At 35.1% G+C, this 26,074-nt stretch overlaps 4 protein-coding genes across 5 annotated transcripts; 1 reads left to right on the forward strand and 3 right to left on the reverse strand.

The window, feature by feature from the left end:
- Nucleotides 1-723: 723 nt before the first annotated feature.
- On the forward strand, nucleotides 724-11,691 carry LOC115984158 (disease resistance protein RPM1-like). The gene is made up of 2 exons (XM_031107084.1): nucleotides 724-3,533; nucleotides 11,516-11,691. The coding sequence occupies exon 1, from the start codon at nucleotides 908-910 to the stop codon at nucleotides 3,503-3,505; it is 2,598 nt and encodes an 865-aa protein (XP_030962944.1). The 5' UTR covers nucleotides 724-907; the 3' UTR covers nucleotides 3,506-3,533; nucleotides 11,516-11,691.
- Nucleotides 11,692-14,463: 2,772 nt separating this feature from the next.
- LOC115984313 lies at nucleotides 14,464-20,139 on the reverse strand. 2 transcript variants are annotated; one of them, XM_031107305.1, is made up of 4 exons: nucleotides 20,073-20,139; nucleotides 18,790-18,876; nucleotides 15,775-16,128; nucleotides 14,464-15,355 (listed from the first exon to the last, which is right to left on the reverse strand). In XM_031107305.1, the coding sequence occupies exons 3-4, from the start codon at nucleotides 15,814-15,816 to the stop codon at nucleotides 14,783-14,785; spliced, it is 615 nt and encodes a 204-aa protein (XP_030963165.1). In that variant the 5' UTR covers nucleotides 15,817-16,128; nucleotides 18,790-18,876; nucleotides 20,073-20,139; the 3' UTR covers nucleotides 14,464-14,782. The 2 variants fall into 2 exon arrangements, with proteins under 2 accessions (XP_030963165.1, XP_030963166.1); XM_031107306.1 differs by lacking the exon at nucleotides 18,790-18,876.
- LOC115986139 (putative nuclease HARBI1) lies at nucleotides 16,531-17,933 on the reverse strand. Its single transcript, XM_031108995.1, has 3 exons — nucleotides 17,837-17,933; nucleotides 17,101-17,325; nucleotides 16,531-17,001 (listed from the first exon to the last, which is right to left on the reverse strand). Exons 1-3 carry the CDS (start codon nucleotides 17,931-17,933, stop codon nucleotides 16,535-16,537), a joined length of 789 nt encoding a protein of 262 aa, XP_030964855.1. The 3' UTR covers nucleotides 16,531-16,534.
- Nucleotides 20,140-23,936: 3,797 nt separating the features above from the next.
- Nucleotides 23,937-25,316, reverse strand: LOC115986140 (disease resistance protein RPM1-like). The gene has a single exon (XM_031108996.1). It carries the CDS (start codon nucleotides 25,314-25,316, stop codon nucleotides 23,937-23,939), a length of 1,380 nt encoding a protein of 459 aa, XP_030964856.1.
- Between the last annotated feature and the right edge of the window lie 758 nt (nucleotides 25,317-26,074).

The raw sequence follows: 26,074 nt of genomic DNA on the forward strand, positions 1-26,074 counted from the left end.
ATGCTTATTGTTTAAACAAGTCACATTACTCATTAAAAAATTTATGTGACTAAAATTATATATAGATAGTTTCTTTAATTACCATATACATAATAGGTTTGTTGGAGTAAGATAAGTTTAAACATATTTATAGTTAAACATTTTTTTAATATAAACATGTTTGCGTCAATTATAAATATAAATATAAATATTAACGTAAAAGAGTAGAATGTAACCTAGCTGGAAACAATTTACTCAATAAATCAATACCTTGTCTTTGATTGACATTTTTTTTTTTTTTGAGAAACTGTCTTTGATAGACTTTGATTGATGACTATAGTAAGAATGCCATCATATATATTAAAAAATAAAATGTCTATAGTAGGAAAGGGGAAAAAAAGCGGATGGTACACGTGTGAATTCCAGTTAAAAAAAAAACATTGGAAAGGGAAATTTGTCATTTTTTTTAAAGTAAGATCTGGTTAATGTGTATTCTTAAATTATTTTTTTTTAAAAATATTTTTTTAAAAATTGAAAAAATGATCAATACATTTTTAATTTTTCAAATTTTTTTTTAAAAATAATTAATTATTATGTGTCCCAGGAGGCACATCAGCAAAATCCTTGTAAGAATAGTGATACACGTGTGAAATATGGGATGGTTCTCGACCACTTGTTTTTGGGAGTTGGATATTTGGATATTCTTCTTCTTACAAAATCATAAAGTCTCCATTGGCGTTTTCATGCACTTTACTCTTTTTGTCTGAATCTTAATTGTCTCAATCCACAGAACCTCATCTCTTCTCAACCTCGTCAGCTTCTGTTCGATCTTCTTTTTGTCTTCTTCAATCTTCAATCTTCAATCTTCAACCTCGTCAACTCTGTCACAAAGCTGATTGCTTGGAATCGAAGAAAGAGAAGATGAACAATGGCAGAAATTGCAGTCTCAGGAGCAATAACTGTACTTGCCACGGTGCTACCATTTCTCGACAAAATATCTTCTTCCGTCGGCGACCGTCGTAACATTGAAGTAGTAGGAAAATGGTTGAATACTATGAAAGCTTACCTGAAGGACACGGAAGGAAGAGAACATACAGCAGGTTTGAAGGATCGAGTTCAACAAGTGCAAGATTTAGCAAATGAGACTCAAGATGCAATTGAAGAGTTCATGTATGCAGTTCCTGAACACTTCCATCATCATCTGATCACGAAATTTCTTCACGAGGTTGCTCACTCTGTTAAGGACCTTCCTGCACTGAGGCGATTGTCCTCCCGCATGGCAGATATCAAGCAAAAAGTCGACGACATCGAACGCTTTGATACACTTCGCATTTGTCCCTCTCCAGTTGCTTTAAGTTCTACTACAGCTGGAGAGGTATCAGAGACTTATAATTCATTTTCCAGGAATGACCATCATGTTCTTGTGGGCATTCAGAGGCGTGTAGGGGCACTTCTTGATCGTGTTTTAAGGGGAGATCAGCCAAGGGATGTAATTTCAGTAATCGGAGACCCGGGTTCAGGTAAATCCACTGTTATCCACGAAGTCTTTGAAATGGTCAAAAATAGTTTTGAATGCAATGCTTGGTTTTCTGTCTTTCCCTCTAGTAAGGACTTCTTAGAGAAACTTTGTCAGGAACTGGAATTACCTTCTGACCCAGGAAGACCAAACAAAAAGAGTTTGCAGTTTCATTTACAACAAAAAAGATACATCCTTGTCTTTGATGGTATTTGGTCTGAATATCAATGGCGCAGCATTAAAGAGTTACTTCCTTGTAATATAAAACAGGGTAGTAAAATAATCATCTCCACTCGTAATCGCAATTTAGCTTCTATTTGTACAAGCTCTCATGATTATATCTATGATCTCAACCTTAATCCATTAACATGGGAAGAGGCGTGGGAGCTCTTCTGTACGAAGGTCTTTCAAGGTGATAAATGCCCGGATCATTTGGTTGATTGGTGTGAGAAAATTGTGATAAGATGTGAAAAATCGCCACATGCAATTGTTGCAGTTGCCAATTTCTTGTCAAATAAGCCACGTATTGGGACGGGGTTTAAGAATGTACTTGATAGCCTCGAATGTGAACCAGGACATCCTGTCTCTCTTTCCTGCTATAAAATTTTCTCGCAGAGTTATTACCATCTACTGCCCAACCTCAAGTCTTGTTTCTTGCACTTTCGCAATTTTCCCGAGGGTCACTCTGTTACACGTGGAAGACTAATCTGCCAATGGATAGGTTGTGGGTTCATTGAGAAAAGAGAATGTACAACTCTGGAGCAGGTGGCATATGAGTACTTAGATGAGCTAGTTCAAATGAGCATGGTTTGTGTGACCAGTCGCAATTCTGACGGACGAATAAGGAGTTGTCGAGTTTCTAATCTTGCAAGAGGGTTCATCCTTTCCGTGTCTGAGAAGAACTTCATTAATGTTCTTAGAAGTCGAAGTGCCAGTTTGGAAGGTGAGAAACCCCGTCACTTATCTCTTCACAATTGCTGCCCCTCCATGCTACAAAGGACAGACCTCTCTTATGTTCGTACCTTTTCTATGTTTGGGGGAGACAATATTTCAGAATCAATGGCCAATGAACTTCTCAAAAACTTCAAGTTAATGACATGTCTAGACCTGGAAAATGCAGCCTTGCAACATTTTCCAGAAGTTGTCAACCTCACACTGCTAAGGTACTTAAGTTTGAGGAGTACAAGGATATATTCAGTTCCAAAATCTATTAAGAAGCTTCTGAACTTAATGGTTTTGGACCTTGGAAATACTCTTATCACCAAGTTGCCCAAGATGACCCTTGAACTTCCTAAGTTGCTCTATTTGTTTGTTGGTTGCCCAAATGCTGATGTAGGAGCACAAGTGTATCTAGGAAGTAAGTGTTCCACTTCGTTGCAGAAGCTGTCGCTTATCAAGGCAAACTATAAGGAAATAAGCATTGTTAAAGAGTTGGGGAACTTCATTGACCTGAGGAAACTAGGGATCACAGAACTCAAGGAAATAGAAGGAAAATATTTGTGTGCATCCATTGAGAAGATGAAGCATCTTTATTCTTTATCTGTGAGCTCAGCTAGCAAAGAGGTGTATCTTGATTTGAAAGATATGAAAAAGTCTCCTCAACTGCTTCAAAAACTATCTCTTGGAGGGAGGTTGAAGGAAATTCCAGCATGGGTTGGTAAACTTGATAATTTGTATAAAATTGAGCTCAAATGGTCAAAACTGCAAAACAGCCCACTTGAGGCCCTTCATGCTTTGCCTTCTCTAAAGGAGCTACAACTGTATGCTGCTTACACTGGTGTGTTTCTGGTATTTAATGCTCATTCATTTCTAGAATTGAGGATACTAGAAATTGAAAAATGCAACCGGTTAAACGAGGTAGTGATTCTAGAACAAGCACTGCCTAAACTTCAGAAGCTGATCATAAGAAATTGTCAAAACCTAGCCACGGTGTGCATGACAAAGAAAATGGTAAGCCAGCTTGAGGAAGCGCGTGTTCCAGAAGACTGTATTAGAATAATAGAAGAATGAGAAACATTGTGGCTGAAGCATCTTTGTGGTAAGCTTTCAATGAACAAAAATATTATTGTTATTTTTTCTATACCATACTGCCATGATTGCACTTTTTTTTTTTAATTGTTTAATATATATATATAGTGGAATTAGCCGACACTCAAACCAGATGGCTGGATGAAATTTGTCAAATATTTTTGTGATGCTGTAGCCTACAATTATATTTGTCATATTAAAAGCAACGATCAAGATCCAGCCACACTAACAAAAAATGACACTCTTGTAATAGAGTGAGGGATAATGGTGAAATGTCTTTCATATCACAATCTCCTCTACACACAACTCTCTTTAACTCTAGCTGTCATCCAAGCCCATGTCTTTAGTGTTAGCGTGAAAGTGTCAGCAGTCCTTGATTTGAGGACAATGATTACATTCTATTAGTGATAGATATATAATGGTGGTTGCATAATGCTAGAGGCACTACCGATAGTCACTAGTCGAGAAGGTTACGGTCCAATATTTCTTGTATTATGGATACTGTACAAGGCAAGTACTGCCAAAATATATTGAAGATTGGAAGCACATTGCATGCAATCTTCTGGATTAAAGTTTTAAAATGTTCATGAGAACTGCTTCATTATTACAGAACAAGCATGATTTGTCATCTATCTTGAATCTTGAGTTTACGTAGCTCAACTAGGGAGTACATTCCATTCAATCTTCTAGATCAGCCTTTTCAAATGTCCATGAATCTAACTGCTCCATAATTTCTTCTATTCAAAATTGGATAAGAGTATGGTATATCTAGGATGGTGTTGTTAGTTGAATCAGTAAGCCAATTTAGCAGTGAGACTCTGCAGATGTGTGTAGGGTCCAAATTACCTAATCTGGTTGCTGATCTTTTGACAAGTGGATTATGAGGATATTTGGTGTTTAATCTTCTTAAAATCAGCCCTAATAAGTTCTTTATTCCACTAGATTGGAATTGTGGTGATTAAGTCTGAGACCCTGTTGATCCGGACAGGATTGGGGAATTGGGAATGCTTTGCTTGTAGATAGAGATTGGGAAGGATTGTATTGATGGGTTTTCCCATGCCTTACAGCCAAGGTGTAGGTCTTTACCTCTTGGAATTGATTTCCACTGCCATGAGCTCTTGGAGGCTACTTTAGTTGCTCTGAAGGATTTGCCTCTCAAGTATTTACATTAGAGCATTTTCACCCATGGTTTTTCTTCCCCATTTATCTTCCATACGGCAAAACCCCAAGTCTCACACTTCTTTAGATTTACACAAGGAAATCCCAAGGTTTGAGGTATAAAGGCTTGCCCCACCAAAAATATCAAACCAACCCATTCATTTTAGAGCAAACAGATTCTTGAAAACTTGAGAGAAGGCATAATATAAATTGGTGAGGTTACTACCATTGGCCTTGTTAAACAATCCCTTGATATTTGGGATAGCACTTGTTCTTCGATCTCTAGATTTGACACTTATCTTTTCCTCAACTTCATTGAGAGTGTGGCTGCTTGACTTGTTGTGACATAAGGGAAGGCCAAGGTATTTTTAGTGGAAAGGTTCTTTTTTGGCGTTAAAGATAGGAGCAAATCTCTATGGCTTTTGAGGAATTTACGTTTTTGATAAAAATCACATTCGATTTCTTCACATTAACAGAGTGACTCAACCATAATTGAAATTTCTCTATGCAGTATGTGATAGCTATAGCTTGGTTTCTTTCAGCCTTAGCAAAGATTAGAAGATTTTCGGGAAATTTTAATGATTTACACTATTGCAAGGCCCATCCTAGGGGGAAGAGGGGGGGGCGGGGGTGGAGGACTAACATTAAAAGCTAGGGAATAGGGAACTAGGGTTTTATGATTTCAATTGACTAGAAAGAGAGAGATAATGAGAGCTAGAGGCAGCCAACCAATGACCAGGCTTGATTCTCAATTGGGTATTCAACTTGTCTATATCTCTGTGCTCCCTATCTTGGGAGCCAATAATTTTGGGGAGGATCATAATGGGATTCAAATGTGGTAAAATTGGCAGACAGTAATTCTCAAATGCATGTATTGAACAGCAGAAGTTGACATTTTGATTACAGGAAGAATTCCTTTTTAGAACCTAACTTCCAAATTTATTATGGATTAGAATAGTAACCAGGTAAGGCTGCGTACAATGACCTCTCCCAGACCCCATACAAGTGGGAGCTTTGTACATTGGGTACGGCATTTTAAAATTTGGGCCTTGGTGCGATGGCAAGGGCCTTCCACCAAACATCACAGGTCACGGGTTCAAATTTTGGAATTAGACTCTCCAAAAAATATGTGGGTATGATTGCCTAGCATGACCTCTCCTAGACCCTATAAAAGTGGAAGTTTTGTGCACTTGGTACAACTTTTTAAGATAATAATTGTGTACATTTGGATTTGTTAGAAACTAAAAGGGATATAAAGGGCTGCCCAAAGTAGGCATGTCTCTCTGTGTAAACTCCCTGGAGTAAGTCCTAGGTAACGCGTTACTCAAAGGAGTAATGCCTTGGGCTGTTACTCTAAGCCTCTTTGCTCACTATTAATAAGATGGAGGCTATAGAAACCCCATGAGAGGTATCCCAGATCACAATTACAAAATCAGCATATCTCAGTGCGTTAGTGTTGGCAAGTCTCTTAGGCTGATGGTCTGGTTTGTTTCACTCTAGTAGCGTAAAACACCGTTGGTAAACTGATTTGTCATCTATCACTCAAGCTGGAACAAGGGACAAGTTTGAGTTTCTGGTCTATGTGGAGGCTAGGACAACGTAGAACAACTTCAAAGTTCTTATGAGATCACTGGTTTAAGTCAAGAGAGGTATGTTGAAAAATCAGAAATAAAAATTCTGCTGCTTAGTCTATGTATCTTTCAGGATCATGTTTCTTTAAGAATTAGAGCTTGCATAACTCAGCATTTGTACTGAATGAAAGAACGAAATTTGTAGTGTAGAAAGTTAACCAAAGAACTTAATTTCAGTGAAATCTCACTAGGTTTTCCTAACTAGGACTGACTTGCAGCAGAATACAGTGTGACAACACTGACTTGGATTCTCTGTAACTTGACTTAGGAGTCAAATATTGACATTGAATTTGTGGTGTAGTTGGTCAATATATTGAAGCTTAAATCTGGAAAATTTTGGATTTTTAGAAATCTTTTGGTATGTAAAATTTGGGGTGGAAATGGGCTGATATGCTGTTATAATCAATTAGAATACATGACCTTTGGACACTTTCTCAGTTGGTGAGAATTGCCTTGTCAGTATAGTGCATATGAGGTTTAGAAAAGTAAATAAACTTGTAGAACAATGTGTTTGAACTTGGGGCAGTGGATTGGAACAAATAATTAGTGTTTTAAGTTATTATGTTAGATTTGAGTTCAATATATGTTAATTGATAAATAGGAGCATATAAGTATTTCTTCAAGCTCCTTAGACAAGGAAGTAAGGTCATTCTAGTGGTTACGATTAGTTAATGCTGTATCTTAAGCTTTCGAGGTAAGTAACATATATTAAATGCTCTGAAATTTTTTGTTGTTGCTGTAAGTCTTCTACTTCTCAACTTTCCTTTGAAAAAACTACAATTTAGTATTTTGAGCTAATGAGTTTGTCAATTTACTTTAAGCAAATGTACTTCAATAGAAATCATTATTTTGCATTACTGTTCTAAAATGATATCTGGTTGTACTTTCGGGGCCAAACACTTTGTTTTCTGTATTTCATTTGCTAAAAAATTTCCTCAATGACATAAGTAATATAGTTTTTGGACAGATTATTATGTTAGAAATTCCCCTATAATTGTTCTTATTTCCAATATTTTAACTTGAACTACAATGCTATGCGAATATTTTCGGAATCTTCACCTGTTTTGATTATGTATTCTAGCAATATGATTTAGGGTTTATGTAAGAAACAGTTATTCATATTTGAATTTTGAAACTTGGTTGACTGTGTAATCTAGTCTTGCGCATAGGGTAATAACATATGGCAATCTATTAGTCATTGTTGTCATCTGACCTTACCCATAGGGTATAATATATACGTATCTGTTCATTACCAATACCATCTGGCCTTGCCAAGAGGGATTAAACATGTTGGAATTGTCCATCACTGGATTGTTTGTGTGATTTGTGTGCCACATGTCTAACCAAGTGATGCAGGATCTTTAGCAATTCAGCACTAAGTTAGATCTTGAAGGATTTATGAATAAGGATTGATGTTTAAGGTTTTGGGCAAGAAAAGATATAATCTTGAATATGTTGATAGCTAGTTGGTGTTAAAACAATGAATATAACTAAAATAAAGAAAGGTAAATGCTAGGCAATTACACCTAGGCTTTTCTTAACAATCACTTTTAGGTAGGAGTAGGAAAAGGCAATCACACCTCTAAGTTTGAACTAAGCTGCTGGAACTTGATTAAGATCTATATTTCTATGAATATTATTTACTTCAATAAAGCCTTTATATAAGTTGTTAAATCCTTTCCTAGAAGGACAAAAAAAATTAAATAACCTATTCCTAGAATGATTAGGATTACTAATAAACAACAAAAAGAACTTCTAAAATCAGCCCAAATAAGTTCTTTATTTCATTGGACTCGACTTGTAGTGATGAAGTACAAGACCCAGTTTATCTGGACAGTATTGGGGGTTACTTTGGTTGTAGTTTGAGATTAGGATGGGCTGGCATCCATGGGTATTCTCACACCTTAAAGCTAATCCCATCATCAATTTTCAACCAAGCTCCTTTTGGTAATAGGTGAGGTCTTTACCTCCCAGAATTGCTTTCCTCTGCCATGAGCTCTTAGAGGGTACTTTAGTTGTCCGGATGGATGTGCCTCTCAAGCATTTACATTTGAGCATTTTCACCCATGGTTTGTCTTCCCCTATTAGCCTATTATAGCTCACCTTTTCCAATAGTACTTTGTTTGTGTCTTCCATTTGGCAAAACCTAGCTTCCCACTACCTTAGATTTACACAAGGAAATCCCAAGATTTGAGGTATACAGGCCCTTTTTCTCCTTCCCACCCCAACCAAAAATCCGAAAGCAACCCATTCGAGGTAACCAATTTTTTGAAAATTAAGAGAAGACATAACATAAATTCGTGAGGCTCCTGCTCTTTGGGATAGCACATGTCCCTTCGATCCCTGGATTAGACTCTAAATCTTTTCTACAACTTCGTTGAGAGTCCGGCTCTTGAGTTGTTGTGACATATGGGAAGGCCGAGGTATTTTGAGTGGAAAGGTGCTTTCTGGAATTAAGATAGGAGAAAATCTCTGTGGCTTTTGAGGAATTGACATTTTTTCTAAAAATCACATTCGTTTGGCATTAATAGAATGACTCAATGATAATTGAAATTTCTCAATGGATTACTTGTAGCTATAGCATGGTTTCTTTCTGCCTTAGCAATGATTAGAAGATTGTCAGCGAGTTTTAATGATTTGAATTGCTGGAAGGCCCATCCCAGGAAAAAAAGAAAAGAAAAGGAACTAATTTCAAAAGCTAGGGTGTAGAAATTGAATAGAAAGAGAGAGACAATGGGGCTAGACACAGCCAACTGATGACCAAGCTTGATTCTCAGTCAAATATTCACTTTATCTGAATAACCTTTCAGAGCCAATAATGGGTTATAACCTCAAAATCTATTGGAAATATGATTAAAAAATTTGGTGATAGTGGCTTAGGATTTAGATCGGTAAAATACTGGGCATCGATAACATGTTAGTCTTTTCATGAAGCCATGTCGAACTTGTGAGATAAGCTTGATGAAAACAAACAGATTACTTTGTATGTTTTGAACGTCATATAAACAGCTTTAGGTTGGGCAGTATACAGTACTATACATGGTGGCGTTGAATTGTCATATGTATTCATAAAGCTAGCTTGAATACGAATTTTATTTCGATTTGATCTGTTGGTATAGAATATTAGTTTTATACATTAGGATTTGCTAGAGAACCTTAATGAGCTGCCCAGTGATTATATTCTCTTTTGATGACATCATTATGTGGTGCGAATAACTCTATTCGCATTATACCTATGATGTTTAGGAGGGGAGAAAAAGAAGTTGGGGAGGATTATAATTGGATTTAATTGTGGTAAAATTGGCATAGAGTAACTCTTAAATCCATGTATTTACACAGCTGAAGTTGACAATTTGAATCTAGGAAGAAATATTTTTCATAACCTAGCCTCCAAATTCACTATATTTTATGATATTAGCCGTGTACATTAGGGTTAAATCTGGTATCAATCGAAATTTTTACTGAATTTAAGAAAATTTTTTTTGTGTAGAAAGCAAACCGATGGAGCTTAATTTCAGTGAAATCTCATAAGTTTTCGTTGTCATTTAGGGTCTCAGAGGTTTGCCTAGTTAGGACTGGCTCATTGCAGAATACAGTCTAACAGCACTGACTTGGACTCTTTATATTGGTTTTGGAGTCGAACATTGACACCGAATTTGGGCTATAGTTAGTCAACATATAGAAGATTAGATCTGGAAAATTTTGGGATTATTATAATTCTTTAGGAATTATAAATTTGGGGTAGAAGAGGGCTGATATGCTGTGACAATCACTTTAGAATACATGACCTTTGGACTCTTTCACAGTTGGTGAGAATTCCCTTTTCAGTATAGTGCATATGAGGCTTAGAAAAAAGATGCACTTTTAGAACAATACATTTGGACTTGGCGAAAAAAATAATTAAAGATTGGGTTATTATGTTAGATTTTGAGTTCAATATATGTTAATTGATAAATAGGAGCATATAAGCTTTTATTCAAGTTCTTGAGACAAGGAAGTAAGGTCTTCCTAGTGGTTGCCATCAGTCTGTGTCTTTGAAGGGCGCTCTGATATATAGTCTGTATCTTTGTGGAAAATGTTATACTTCTCAATTTTATTTGAAAAGCATCAATTTAGTATTTTTGAGCTTATGAGTTTGTCAATTTATGTTCAAATGCATTTAAACAGAAATCGTTATTGTGAAATACTGTTTGGATATGATATTTGTTCAAGGCCAAACAGTTTGTTGTCTATACTTTTTTTTTTTTTTTGGAGAAGCAATTTGTTGTTTATACTTCATTGCTAAAAAATTTCCTCTATGGCATAAGTAATATATTTTTTGGACTTATTTATGATGTTTGAAATACCCATATAATTTGTTTTTCATTCCAATATTATGTGAAAATGTAAGAACTTAGAAAACTTTAGAATTTGTTTTGATTATTTGCTCTAGCAAAATGATTTGTGGTTTTCTGTATTTGGATTAAAACTTGGTTGATTGTGGAGTCCAGCCATGTCTATAGGGTAATAATATATGTCAATCTGTTAGTTACTGGTGTCATCTGAAATTACCCATAGGATATAATATAAACGTATTTGTTCTATACCAGTACCATATGGCCCTGTCAAGAGGGATTAAACATGCTGGAATTATTCATGTATGTGTGATTTGTGTGGCAAATGTTTGACTTTGATTGTCTATATCTATATCTATATATGGGTTGAGTTCAAGTTATACGTAGTGTAACTCTAAGTTATGTGAGATTTATGAATTATTAATCCAATAAATAGTTATTAGGTGGTGCAAAATAGCTTAGAGTTACACTCGGTGCAACTTGAACCCAACCCTATATCTATTTTGTTAGCATTAACTTATCTTACTCAAATGTGCTCAAATATCTATTGTGATATTAAAAAAAAAAAAAAGAAAAAAAAAAAAAAAAAAAAAAAAAAAACCTTTACTGTTAGCTTGGTCTGTCATGTTGGGTATGTATATATATCACTTCAGTTTTTCAATCTGACCTTGATATGTGAAACATAATTATTCTGTTAGCATTAACTTATCTTACTCAATGTGTTCAGATATCTATCATGAAAAAAAAGGGGGGGAAGGGGGGGGGGGAAGGGGGGGGAACTCTAGTGTTAGCTTGGTCTGTCATGTTGGGTCTTTATATATTTTGTTACTGAGTAGTCGAGCTCACCCCTTCCTATTTTTATATTTCAGCTTGAGATTGAAAGCTCTGAGAGAAGAATTGATGTAACAGTACATTCATGGAGTTGCGGAGGTTGGATTGTTAACTATTTATGTAATTCTTGGAATTTTTCATTGCATTTGCAGACCTTTTGTTATTAGAGATTTCTATTATGTTATTTTCTATGGATTTTATAAGAGTGCTTGTATTTTCCCATAAAATAAAAAAAAGAAAAAGAAAAAAAAAGAGTGCTTTTATTTTAGAGATTTTATTGTGGATATATTTTGACCTAGATTCCTAACAAGGTTTAACTTTGCTTGATATTTTTATGTGTTGGAATAATTTTGTACGTATAGGTATTTGTATGTTATTTTTAGGTCAAATGCGAAGTTCATAGAGATATGGATTTGGGTTGTGACACTACAGGTAGCATCAGAGCCTTGTCTTTGTGTCACAAGTAGCTTCAGAGCCTTGTCTTTATAAGAGGCTTTCGGTTTACTAGATTTTCAATTTCCTTCAATTGTTCATCCATTCTACTATGGATTTTTAGTTTTGTGTGAGAATGAAAGAAAGGAGTGATGGGTGGGGAGTGGCAATGTTGGTGTAATATGGATCGAATTTTTTGGTGGTGGAGAAAGATTGGGAAAGGTGAGGAAGAATGTGGACCCAAATCGTGGAGAAGGGTTATGGGGTTTTCAAGGAGCAAAACCTCTATACTATAGCTTAGGGAACTTCTGCCTCTATGCTAGTGACTTTAGAAAATTTGCTAGAAATTCATTCATTAATAACTCCTATTCTATGTATTAGATAAACTTCAAACTTAATTCATTTAAACATCATTTTGAAACAACAAATATGCAGTAATCAATTGGGCTGAGAAATCCTTGCCCAACATTAAAATTATTTGAACAAACCTAGTAAAATCCCATATCATCTCAACCTTTTACCCTCTCTCGATTCTGGTCGCTGGACTTATTATTCTACATAGTATGGCACAGAACCATTATCCTTCTACTGCCATGAGTGGGTGGTAGGTGCAGTTCTATGAAGCTGCCTAAGTCTTTCTTCTTCTTCTTCAAATTTATTTATTTATTTTTTAAATGCTAAGTGCAGCCTAAGTCAATTGGTCCGGAATATATTTGCCCCTATACCCCAAGAAAAGAGAGGTACCAAGGTGGATACCCTACAATTAATGATTAGTCTCTACATAAGTTATGCCTGTACAATGGGCTTACAGCGCAAACAAAACCCTCTACCAACATATATTCCGCTCTCAAGGATACATTTGTTCTTTACTCTTCCAAAGGGCCCAAAGCAGGACCTTCTCTGTAAGGAAAGAAGGGTGGTACTTACCTCTTCTCAACTCCAAGACTTATGGCCTGTTTGGAAGTTTTAAGAGGGAGGAGAGTAGAGGGGAGTAGAGGGGAGGAGAGTAGTGGGGAAGAGAGTAGAGGGGAATGATTCCCCTCCACCTTATTTGGATGTTTTTAAAATTAGTAAGGGGGAAGGGAGTAATTAGCCCTTCCCCTTGTTTGGATGTTTTAAAAATTAGGATGGAGAGGAGAGGAAATGATTAAAATAGACAAATTTACCCTTATTTGAAAATGAACTTGCAACATTGATTTATGATTAATTTGTTAGTATATTTTTTTTTTGATAATTTTTTTATGTAAATTAAAAGAAAACCATCTTTAATATTATATTAAAAGAAATAATTTAAAATAATAAATTATTTTAGATAATTTAAAAATAATAATTTTTTTATGTGAATTAAAAGAAAACCATCTTTAGTAAGTGATGCTTTTCTTCTTAGTGTACGTCCACATTTTTTAAGAATTTCTTATGTTAACACAAAATAGTCCCCAGATTACATAGACAAGAGTCACGGCATATTTGGTAAACACCTTAAAAAAATGTTCAAAAATTAGTGAGACGGTTTTAAAAGCATCGCTCCTTACGTATAAATTACTGATAAATACAAATTTATCCACTCACTTTTTAAATATTTACTCCTAGCCAAAATAATCAACATTAGTATATGATTAAATATTTTTTCTACTTTTTTATTATATTAAAAAAAAACCATCTTTAATTGATAATAATTAAAATAGGAAAAAAAATGTTTGGTTTGTTTGTTTACTAAAAAAATCAACAAAATATTGAATTTTGACTATCTCAATAATCAAAATAAGAGTTTTGGTTAATAAAAAATATCATGCCTTGGCAAATTAGAAATTCCAGATAACCTTTTCTGTGCATCTCATCCCATGGGTTTGGTAGTTTGATAAAAAATTGTTGTAAGCAATATTGATTCTTGGTGGATTTATCAACAAATAATATTTTAGAAAAACTTTTGAGAGTACAGAACTGAAGCAAAAATTCTTTTGGGGACTTGAATACACTGGGCCCCTGGTGTTGTGTATCGACTCATTGGAAGAATCATTTACTAAAAATTAATTTCCTTGCTTCAACTTTGTTTCTAGACCACAAGAAGTTCTCCATAGAACCATGATTAATTGAGTCCAAATTTACACTTGAAAGATGATCACCTTCCTTTAAAAAATGAGACTGAGAGTAACAACTACAAATCTTTTCGTCAAAAAAATTAGGAGTACCTCTCTGTCATATAGTGTGCTTGATTTCCCTTATTTATTATTTGCTGCTTGATAGCTTTACATGCCTTTATTTCTTCTTCATATAGAACCATGCAAGAGGCAAAAGAAAAGAAATCAATTTGAGCTAAAAACTCGTATATGAGCTTCGGCCTAGAATATGGACTTGATATATCTCTAATATCTCTATTGTGACGAATTAAGTCGTCTCTCACAAATCGAATATTCTTATCGCCATTTAAATAGAATGCTATGCTGTTGTGCCGAATGAAGTCATCTCTCACAAATCGAATATGCCTACAGCTCTAATATAATCAAATTTGATATATAATTATATAAGAGGGGTGGGGGAGATGGAGCAGGTGAGCATTGGCAGTACAGCCAATTTTTGAATCAAAGGCCTCATATGACATTGTATCATGCCTGACAACTAAGAAGTGAAAAGCATAAAAATGAATGTAAGCAGACAAAGTTTTCAAGCCATTGAAAAAAGGACACTGTTACAATGAGCTATGACCATATCTGTAATTGTCAACATACTTGTTTTAGAAAGAAAAACTAAAAATAAACACAAGCTAGTGTCAAAGAAAAATTAATCCCAAGAGTTTACAGTTTAATGGTCAATTGAAAAGGTTTTTAGAAGCTAAAATTGTCTTGGAACATTACTTGCCTAACTGTTAGAGAAATTTAAGGACTAGACATCATTGTGAACAATAGCTCCTTGCGCTCCTCCACTGGATAGCCAATAAAAGCTCTCAACATATCTGGATTCTTAATAAGATAGAGATAAGCCCTCATTCGCAATCTAGAATCAATTCCTATCTCATCCAAGAGATGGAACACGTCTTGCTCAGGAATGGGAAGACGTGCCAAGCTCCTCTCAAAAATTAAATTTCCTTCTTTAAGTGCTGAATTTCCTTCTCTCATTGCTAAAGCAACATCCTGAATTGCTCCCATAATTTGTTCCATGTCCTCATTTTTTGATGTTTTTCTCTTTTTGGCTTTTGAGGAGGCTTCACCCGCATTATTATCACCCACATTATCACAGCTCTCCAAAGTAACTTCATTTTGAGCAACTAAATGATCAATATCTTCAATGTTCTCCATAGAGCCCTCTCCAGTTGAAGTAGCCCACCGTTGCCTCATCTCTGATGCAGTTTCAGATTGTTCCCCAGTTGCTCTATCTTTTCCATAAAGCTCAACCAATTTGTCGTAGTTTGGAATTGGTTTGTTCTTAAGCTCTTTTGCTTTAGGTTTAGCCTGTTAAAAAATGACAACAAAATAAACCCATTACACACAAAGCTATTAATTTTATTAATCATTAGAAATATATTGGAGCTCAAAAGGAAATGAACAGGGCAGGGTAATATTGGAGCTCTCTCACAAAGATGCTCTTGAAAATCACTCCCAAAGACAAATCAGGAGAAAATAATATATAGTATATACCATTAAATTAAAAGGATAATCTTTGAAATGGGATCGGGTTGTCATAATCATTGCATTAATACTATATACAAAGAAGAATATGAAAGAGAAATTTCCTAGGAAACTATTGATAAATTTTCACTTAGATTAAAAGGATAATTGATGAGAAGTGAGAAATTTTGATCATTGAATTAATAATTAAACAGGGAATTGAATAAGAACAGTCTTGAACTCCTAGAGTATGAGTGACAAACCTGAATTAGACTTTCCCAAACTTCTGGTTTAGCACTCCACATTTTGGTGATTGGACTCCAAGCAAAACCACTCAATCCATTCTTAAATACATCATAGCAGTCTGACCAATTATACTTAATGGTTTTAATGCGATTTTTTCACCTTTTGCTTGTCTATTGGTTTTTCAAATTTTTCTCGCAATTCCTTCACAATATTGTCATAGGCATGTGTGGTGAAGACTGAACCATTTCTGTTACCTAGATGATGTTGATGCAAGAGTGCATCAATAAGTGCATCATCCATAACAGCTGTCCAATATTCTCTATCTTTCTTAACCACATCATCAATAGTCCTTTTTTCTGACATATTTGAACCTATAAAAAAATATTTGAGCAAATAAATATATTTACACATTATCCATGGTTGAAATAATAAAAGCTCATTTTACCAACACAACTAAGTAGGCAAACATAAGCAAGTCGAAAGCAAAAAGTTGCCAACGCAACTTAAAGGACAATATAGAGGAATAATTCATTTTGCATACTAAAGAGGAAAGTCTCACACAAACATCACAAGAAGAAACACGTTCTCAAGTCACAATCAAAACTCATTAAATAGTTTATCCCAAGCAAATTAAATGTATCATATACAAAATGATAAATCCAAAAGAGGAAAATTAAATAATAAAACAATTCTAAAGAGAATCAGCCCATTAAAACAAAGATATAGTTCCAAATTCACTAGAAACATTTGTCTACAATTATTAAATTTAGAATAACATCAAGTTGGATTGGATGTATAATCCCTCCACATATCAGTTGCTATTAAGTTTCTTAAAATCTCTCCTTGGGCAACATCATCATTATTTCTCTCTCTTTGCACACCAAGCTGTTCATGGGGTTCAGGATTGTTTAAAATTTCTTCATCCACCTCACGAAGAATTCTATCATCCGGATCTGCACCAATCAAGTAATTGTGCAAAATGCAACATGCTAAAATTATTTTTTTCTGGGTTGGAACTCCATAAGATGGTTCATTTGAGCTTGCTATTATAGGAAATCTTTTCTTCAAGACTCCAAATGCTCTTTCAATCGCATTGCGTAACGATGCATGTTGAAGGTTGAATAACTCTTTAGCATTTTGTGGTGGATTTCTTGAATACTCTTTTAAGTGATAACGAACTCCTCTATAAGGTGCAAGAAGCGTGCTCCTCAACATGAATCCAGCATCAACAAGGTAATATTTGCCTATAGGAATGATATGCTTCATTATGTTGATATACACTAATGGCTATATATATATATATATATATATATATATTTTATTTTTTTTTCTAACAAAATTACCTTGGGGGACTTTTAGCTTATCTCGTCTACTTAATGCATTTTTTAAAATTCTTGAGTCTGACGCAGTTCCTTCCCATCCAGGCAAAACATATGTAAATTTTAAATCAAATGTACATGCCGCTAGCACATTTTGTGTTGGGTAGTCCTTTCTACCACGATATCTTGGTGCATCTTCAATAGGAACTTTTGCCCGAATGTGCGTTCCATCAATTGCCCCAATGCAATCTTGACATGGGAAGAACTAAAATTGTTGAGCACTTACTTCTATATATTAAAATCTTTATATATACCACAATTAAGCTATTAGAGTATAATAATTTTTTTTTTTTTTTACCTTAAAATATGGGAAGAACCTAGAACTGTTGAGTATTTCTACTGAAGTTTGAGATCCATCAGGTTGTTTTAGAAACTTCTCTTCTAGTTGTATCACAGATCTTAACACTCGATGGAAATGACGGTTTATAGTCTCACCAGAGCGACGGAAAAAAAAAGATATTTCCCGATGCTTTACACCATGTGATAATATGTAAAGAAATTTGGCAACTTGTTCTTCAATCGTTGCTCGTTGTGTTGGTTGGAGGCCACCTTCTTTACGTAGCATGTCACACAAATCTAAAAAAGCTCCAGGCCCTATGCGTATAATATCACGACACTTTTTATTTTCAATTATCTCTCTCATTAGTTCATCGCGAACACTTCGTCTTTCTAAACTCAAACTACTAACTGAGTAAGTTACTTGTCTCCTTTGAGGCCTCCTTCGAAGTATTAACCAATAGGCAACAAGACAAACTACATAAGCAATTGTCATTCGACGTCTCCATTCCCAATCCCATAATCTACGTCTCCATTCCCAAATTTGCAATACACGTCTCCTTTTATTCTCTTGTCTATCCATCTAATAAAATTATCCCATGACAGAAACGCTATTACAATCCATAATATGCATAAAAACACTAAGCTATTACAATTCAATGTGTTTTGTGTAATCTATTATATAAGAATATAAAACTTAGAAAGAATTTGGCTTGCTAGTGAAATGCCACTTCATGGTTATAGTAATGACTAAAACTAAAATCAAATAAAAGAAACAACTTCATAGCCATTTTAAGTTATTAGGAAATGGTGAATTCAATCATATAACCGGTATTCTAACATTGAGTGCATGCATGTGTGGGTATATGGGTTTATGAAGATATCAAAAAGTTATGAAATACACGTTCTAGTTCAAGGAATTATTTCAAGGACTCCTAGTCCTTCACTCCTTCCCCTCTAGTTCCTCTTAATACTGATGGCAATGCTTCCTAAGATTGTCCATGGCGAGAATCTTCCCATGAGCCATCATCTAAACATAAGAGGCTACCTTTAAACATTGTTGTGCAACCCAAGTGCTTATTTATGTCATTGGTGTGTATATAATTATTAGTAAAAGGTATACACATATCATAAATACAGACTACCTAATGGGCACAGTGGATTCATAGAAATGCATGCGGTCATGTTCAAAGTATACGCTAGTTCTGCATATTCAGCTTTACAAAAAATAAATACTAGTATAAGTTGGTTGTTTCTCACAGGCATTTTCACAAACATGTAATTCAGTTCAGGCGCATGGCATATAACACAAAACACAAAACACAATGAATGCCAAAAACAACAATAAATATTACCATATAAAAAAAATTAACCAACCTCGTCTGAGACTGATTCGATATAGGTGGATTTGCGAGCGGCCGGTTTTGTTGTTTTTGGTTTTTAGATAAGACGAGAGATAGTTTTCTAGAAAAAAAAAAAAAAAAAAAAAATAGTAAGAAAGAAGGAATGAAAAAGGAGATAACTGTAGACTTGAAAAAGGAGCACAACTCATCTAACAAGTATAACAGGCCATAAGTTGAAAAGGCAAATCTACCTTATCAAAGCATGCTCTTGAAATTGCTATTTTTAGTTATTCCTCATTTTGCAAATATATATTGATAGTCACATGTTGACTCTTTCTGCAAGCCCAGTGTGAGACATTACCAATGTAATGTAAGCTTTTAGGGAAAAATACAGTAAAAGGGACAAGTCTAGTCAAGAAGCCAAGGCAGATAAATGGTTATTAGCATGGACTTCCCTTCTTGACATGCATATGAAACTGGGAAGAAAATTATATTCATTCAAGTAAATTGATCTATGAATCCCTTAACTGGTTGATGAGATATCCTGTTTCTAAACAGAACTAGAACATGACATTCGCACTACAAAGTGAGCTACATACCCCTACACCCAGTACTGTTGATGAGATATCCTGGTTTCTAAATAGAACTAGAACATACATTCGCACCACAAACTGAGCTACATACCCCCGCACCCAGTACCCACCCACCCCAAAAAATATGAAAACCAAAGTAAGCAGCGTACAGAAACTCAAACTAAGCACTATAACATTGCAGACAACACTCTAGGTAATGTCTCACACTTATCATTCAAAAGAATTAAAAAAAAAAAAAAAAAAGGAAAAAATGGTAGTGATTGTCGTCTATCTCAATGATTAAAACATGCCACGTTTTTAATTTGAGGCAAATCATTAACAAACATATTAGGCAAATCATCACAAAAAAAAAAAAAAAAAAAAAAAAAAAAAAAAAAACAAGAAATTACCCAAATCAGAAACCCCTTCACAAAAAACAAGAAATTACCCAATAAAAATAAATAAGAAACACAGATCCATAGCCAAAATATACAAATTTATGCAAGTTCACAATCTAGACTCACTCAAGCATTTTATCAAACACGTTATGAGCAATATTTTGAAACATTAAAATTTAAGAAAAAAAAAGCCCTCAAATCCGAAATCCACCCACAAATAACATGTTATTACCCCATAAAATCACAATTAATAAGAAATTACCCAATAAAACCACAATTTTAAGAACATAGTTATTTGATTCAACTTAAAAGAAACCCATGAAATAGAAATTAAAAATAGAGTTTACCTTTGTGAGAGAATGCTAGGCGTGAGAGAGAACAGTGAAGAAGTTGTGTGAGAGAGAGAGAGCCAGTGTAAGCTGAGAGAGCCGAGAGAGCTTGAGCGCCGAGAGAGCTTGAGAGAGAACACAGAGAACGCAGAGAGCTTGAGAGAACTGAGACCTGTGGGTTACGGTGATTTTATTTTTAACTTTAAAATGCCTTGTAATTTTTTTAATATAATAAGGGTAAATTAGGTAATTTACATATTTAATAATTTATGTGCTTTACTCTTCCCCCAAATCTCTCCAATTTATGGGAGGGGAATCACAAGCATGATGATTCTAACCAAGATGATTCTAACCAAGGCTCACAAGGAAGCACCACATAATATGGAGAGATTCAATCCTAGAAGAAGACATCAATCATTGGAAAGATACAGGAAAAGCAATAGGGTGCATTGTAGTCAATGATTTGCTAATGGGCTAACTAAACTGCTTGTTTTTGTATAAATCATGTGGAACCGTAGTATGTGTTTTCTTTTGTGGTGTAAAAAAATAAAAATAAAAAATAAAAAAAAGCTTTACATGCTGGAAACAGGTGTACTTGTGTATGTGTTCGATTATACAGACTAGGTTCTAGATCAAGGACATTGGTCCTTCAACAAATTTGCTGGTCTAGCAAGGTAACCATTTTTGTACAGACATGGTTCCACCTTAAATTTTTTTAATTTGTGTAGCAATGGAAGTAATACTAATCAAAGTTGCAAAAATATTGCCATAGGAATGGTAGTTGACTAGTAGATTGTCGAAAGAACTTTCAATCTGTAGAGTACTGGTTTAGTCTCTATTTTGTTTTATTTTTCTCCACATCCTTCAGGAGTGAGGCTTTCTTGTCTTTGGGTCTTTATCCGTTCTTCATCAATCCAAACAAAAGAATTGAAGGAAGAACTAAAAAATTACTACTCCATCATAACAGTTGACAATATTCACTCAATGAAGTTGTGGAAAAGATTCAGAGTCAAATCCATGGATCTTAGGGACAAGTGCTATCCCGAATAGCAAGGGATTGTCTAACAAGACCAATGGCAATAGCCTCACTAAGTTATATGATTATATCATGTAATCTCTCACTTTTTCAAATATTTGTTTGCTCTAAAATGAATGGGTAGCATTGAGAGTTTTGGTTGGGGAGGGCAGAGGACAAAAAGACTTTATGCCTTAAATCTTGGGATTCTTTGCGTAAATCTAAAGCAGTGGGAGGCTAGGGGTTTTCCCAAATGGAAGATACAAACAAAACACTAATGGCAGAGGTGAGCATGGAATATGCTGATTGGGGAAGACAACCCATGGGTGAAAATGCTCATATGAAAATACTTGAGAGGCACATCCTCCAGAGCAACTAAAGTACCCTCTAAGAGCTCACGCTAGTGGAAAGCAATTCTGGGACATAAAGGCCTACTACTAAAGAAGCTTGCTTTAAAATTGATGATAGGATTGGCTTTAAGGTGTGGGAAGACCATGGATGACAATCCTTCCTAATCACAAACTACAAGCAAAGCATCCCCCAATCCTGTCCAGATCATCATTAACTGGGTCTTGGACTTAGTGCCCATTTGTTTCAACGTTTGAAGCCCAAAACGCGCGTTTTCAAAAAAGCCAGCCCGAAAATAATGTTTGGTAAGTATAAAAAGCAACTTTTTGGAAGAAGTTGCGTTTTATATTTGTAAAGACACGCATTTGAGTTTATGGAGCTCTGGAGGTCCATAAACAAAAAGCTCATGCGCGTTTTGATTTTGATCCGTTGGGCTCTTCCAAAAATAACCAAATTACCCTTGATAAATCATCAATTCTCATCTCATCTCTCTGCTCTCCCAACAAATTTCCAAATCCAAACACAAAAAAAATCTATAACAAATTCCCAAATCATCTCTCTGCTCTCCCAAACACAAAAAAATCTATAACAAATTCCCAAATCAACTAAGGAAAAAAAAATCAATCCCTTGCAAATTAGGATTCCTCAAAATACAAAACAAAAAAAACATCAGAATATAGCAAAATGATAGAATTACAGGACAAAATCGAAGCTAAATGCATCAACAACATCGAGCTCTGGGTTCGATCAAATCGGTGAACCCCTCCTAATCAAACCCGGATGACTCTGACTTCGACTTCGACGTTGACCCCATTTTTGATCTCCAAGCCCTTCCCTCTCAGCCACTCACCGTCTTCGAACTCCACCGCCTCATCTTCGTCGCGCACTCCGATGGATTCTATGTTGCCAGAACCTGAGTGGGATGTTATTGATTCCGCCAAGAACCAACAGACGAAGTGCTAAGGAAAAAAAAAAAAAAAAAAAAGAGTCGAAGAAGGAGAATGTTCTGGTGTTTGGAGGAATGGCAAGGAAGGAATAAAAAAAAGGAGGAAAGAAGGATTAATAAAGAAAACAGAACGGGTACGTGTGTGGAGGAGAAATTTAGTGGGGAAAAAAAAAAGGAAAAAAATGAAGAAGAAAGAAATGCCGTGTGGAGGATAAAAAATGAGTGGAAAAAGAAGGAAAAAAATAATAATGAAATATTACCATAATTTTTTCACAGTAAATTTTAAGGGGTCGGTTATTATTAGCTAATATTGATGAGAAAAAAATAATTTTTTTAGAAAGAGAAAAAAATAATTTTAATAGTATGTTAAAATTAAAATTAGTACCAATTTTTATCACAATATTTTTACAATAAATCTTAAGTGGTAGGTTATTATTAGTTAATATTGGTGAGAAAAAAATAATTTTTTTAGAAAGAGAAAAACATAATTTTAATAGCACGTTAAAATTAAAATCAGTATCAATTTTTATCATAATATTTTCACAATACTTTCACTATAAATCTTAAGTGATAGGTTATTATTAGCTAATATTGATGAGAAAAAAATAATTTTTTTAGAAAAAGAAAAATTGATTTAAGTATGATGAAGTAGTTGATTTTTAAGTATGAACCAAACTCACATCTAAAAAAAAAAAAAAAGTATGAAATAAACTCCCTTATATATACATTGTCCTTTTTGGTAATTTATCCCTCAAACTGTCACTTTTATAAATGCTAGCCAAACACTCAGCTTTTTTAAAAAGCATTTTTTAACAGTTTCTATCAAACACTCAGATTTTTGAAAATGCACATTTTTATTATGTACTTTTTGAAAACTTAACTTTTTCATTATGAAGTTTTACAAAAAACTGAACCAAACTCACCCTTAATCACCAAAGAACTTATTTAGGTTGACTTTTAAAAGAATTTAGCTTCATATATCCTCAAAATCCACATGTCACAAGATCAGCAAGCAGGTAAGGTAATTTGGTCCCTACACAAATCGGGGAATTTCACATCTAAATTAAGATTCAAGATAGATGACAAATCATGTTTTTCTTTTCTTTTCCTTTTTTTTTTTTTGGGGGGGGGGGGGGGGGGGGTTGGTGAATGAATAGAGCAGTTTTCATGAATGTTTGAAAACCTTAATCTAGATGGTAGCAAGGAATGTGCTTCCCACTGCCAAACTTCAATATAAATGCAATGCAGTACTTGCCTTAATATTCAGAATATTAGAAATAATGGACTGTCACCTTCAAGCTACTAACTATTGGTAGTGCCACTAGTGTAATCAAATATCTACCACTAATTCATTTGACAGAAATGTGAGATTTAACAATCCAAGAAAATGAATGTGCAATTATGGCAGCATGCTACATGTAAATATAACAACAATATTTTAGTTCATTGAAACCAAACCAAAGAGGTGCTTCAACCACGACGCTTCTCATTCTTTTATTATACTAATAAGGTCTTGTGGAACAAGCACTTCCTCCAGCTGGCTGAGTTTGTTACGTGCACCATGACCAAGCTATCACATTTTTTTTATTGTCAGCTTTTGAAGTTTAGGCAGTGCTCGTTCTTGAATCACAACCTTGCTTAACCTATTGCATTGTTCAATTTCTAACATCTTCAATCCCAAAAAGCATTCAGCACTAAATTCCATCACCGTACCAGTGTAAGCATCATACAGATGAAGCTCCTTTAGAGAAGGCAAAGCCTGAATGGCCTCAAGTGGGCTGTTCTGCAATTTTGACCATTTGAGCTCTATTTTAGACAAACTGTTAAGTTTGCAAATCCATGCTGGAATTTCCTCCAATCTTCCTCCAAGAATTAGACTATTAATCAGTTGAGGAGAGTTCGTCACATAATTCAAATCAAGATACTCCTCCTTGCTTGCTGAGTTCACATACAAAGAGCAAAGATGCACCATCTTCTCAATGGATGCACACAAATTTTTTCCATCTTCTACCTTGAGTTCTGTGATCCCAAGTTTCCTCATTCGAATCAAGTTCCCTAACTCTTTTACAATGCTCCGGTTCTTGTCGTTTGCCTTGATAAGTGATAGTTTCTCTAACATCGTCAAACACCCAATTCCTGAAGACAGTTGTGCCCCTACAGCAGCCTGATATATGTCTCGGTCACCAACTAACAAATAGATCAACTTACGAAGTTCAACAATCTCCATTGGGAAAATGGTGACATGAGTTTTTCTAAGGTCCAAAATGATTAAGTTTCGAAGCTTCTTAATAGATTTTGGAACTGACTCTATCTTTGTATTCCTCAGACTTAGGTAACTTAGGAGGTTGAGTTTGACAGCTTCTTCAGGAAAATGATGCGAGGCTGCATTTTCCAAATCTAAAACTGTCAACAACCTGAACTTTCTGAAAAAACTTCTGGTCAATGATTCAATACGATTGTCTCTCCCAAACAGAGAAAATGTACGAAGATAAGAGAGGTCCTTGCTTTGTAATATAGAGGGGGAGCAATTGTGGAGAGATAAGCGGCAGATCTTCTCACCCCCCAAACTGGTGTGTTGTCTCCTCACAACAGTAAAGAAGTTATCCTTCATAGACTCGGAAAGAATGAACCCTCTTACAAGATTAGATACTCGACAACTCCTTACTCGTCCATCTAAATCCCATCTGCTCGCTTGAACCAAGCTCATTTGAATTAGCTCATCTAAGTACTCATACGCCACTTGTTCTAGAGTTTTAACTCGTTTTTGTTCAATGAATCTCTCAGCCACCCACAGGTGAATTAGTCTTCCACATTTGATAGAGTAATCCTCAGGAAAATTGCAGAAGTAAGAAACAAGACTTGAGATTGGGCGGCAGACGATAATAACTTGGCCATAAAATTCTATAGAAAGAGCGACTAAAAGGATTTCCTGGTTCAAATTCAAGGGAATCATGGACCTTCTTAAACTCCATCATACTTTGTTGCTTATTTGACAAGAATTTTCCAACAGTAACAATTGCATGAGGCAATCCTTCACAGACCAATCAACCAAAAAATCCCAAGCCTGGAAGGCCTTATCACAGAAGAGCTCCCAAGCCTGTTCCCAGGTCAATGGATGAAGGTTGAGATCATAGATATAATGACTGGAAGGAAGTATTATTAGACGGAAGTACATTTTTAATCCAATTCCACTCATGTTCATTCCAAACATCATCCAAAACAAGGAGGTGCCTTTTTATGCATTAAATAAGAGCGCAACTTCTTTATTTTGTGAGGTAATTCCAGTGCCTCACAAAGTTTCTCTAACAAGCCATCAGAAGAGCAAAATGCAAGGTGCATTGATGTTGTAAATTTTGCAATTGATAGCTTTCATTTGGGAGGAAAATCGCTTTGATGGACAAAACATGCTCGCATAAATAAATTTGATGGCCCGATGAAGATGATGGGGACGTTCAGTAGCTTCATACATGAGATCTTCTATTTCATCCTGAATTTCATAGGCTAAATCCCGCACATCCGATCGAAACTTCAAACCCTCGGTATCTTCTCTTCCTTCTGTGTCCTTCAGGTAAGCTTTTATAGTATTCAACCACATTCTTAGCGCTTCAATTTCAATCTCAATATGCTTGAAGTCAAACCAACTTTTGACGAGCCACAGTGACAACTTATCGACTAGAGTTATTGCTCCGGCGACTGCAACTTCTGCCATTC

Source organism: Quercus lobata, chromosome 4 (genome assembly GCF_001633185.2).
Source record: "Quercus lobata isolate SW786 chromosome 4, ValleyOak3.0 Primary Assembly, whole genome shotgun sequence".
In the NCBI taxonomy this organism is placed as follows: domain Eukaryota; kingdom Viridiplantae; phylum Streptophyta; class Magnoliopsida; order Fagales; family Fagaceae; genus Quercus; species Quercus lobata.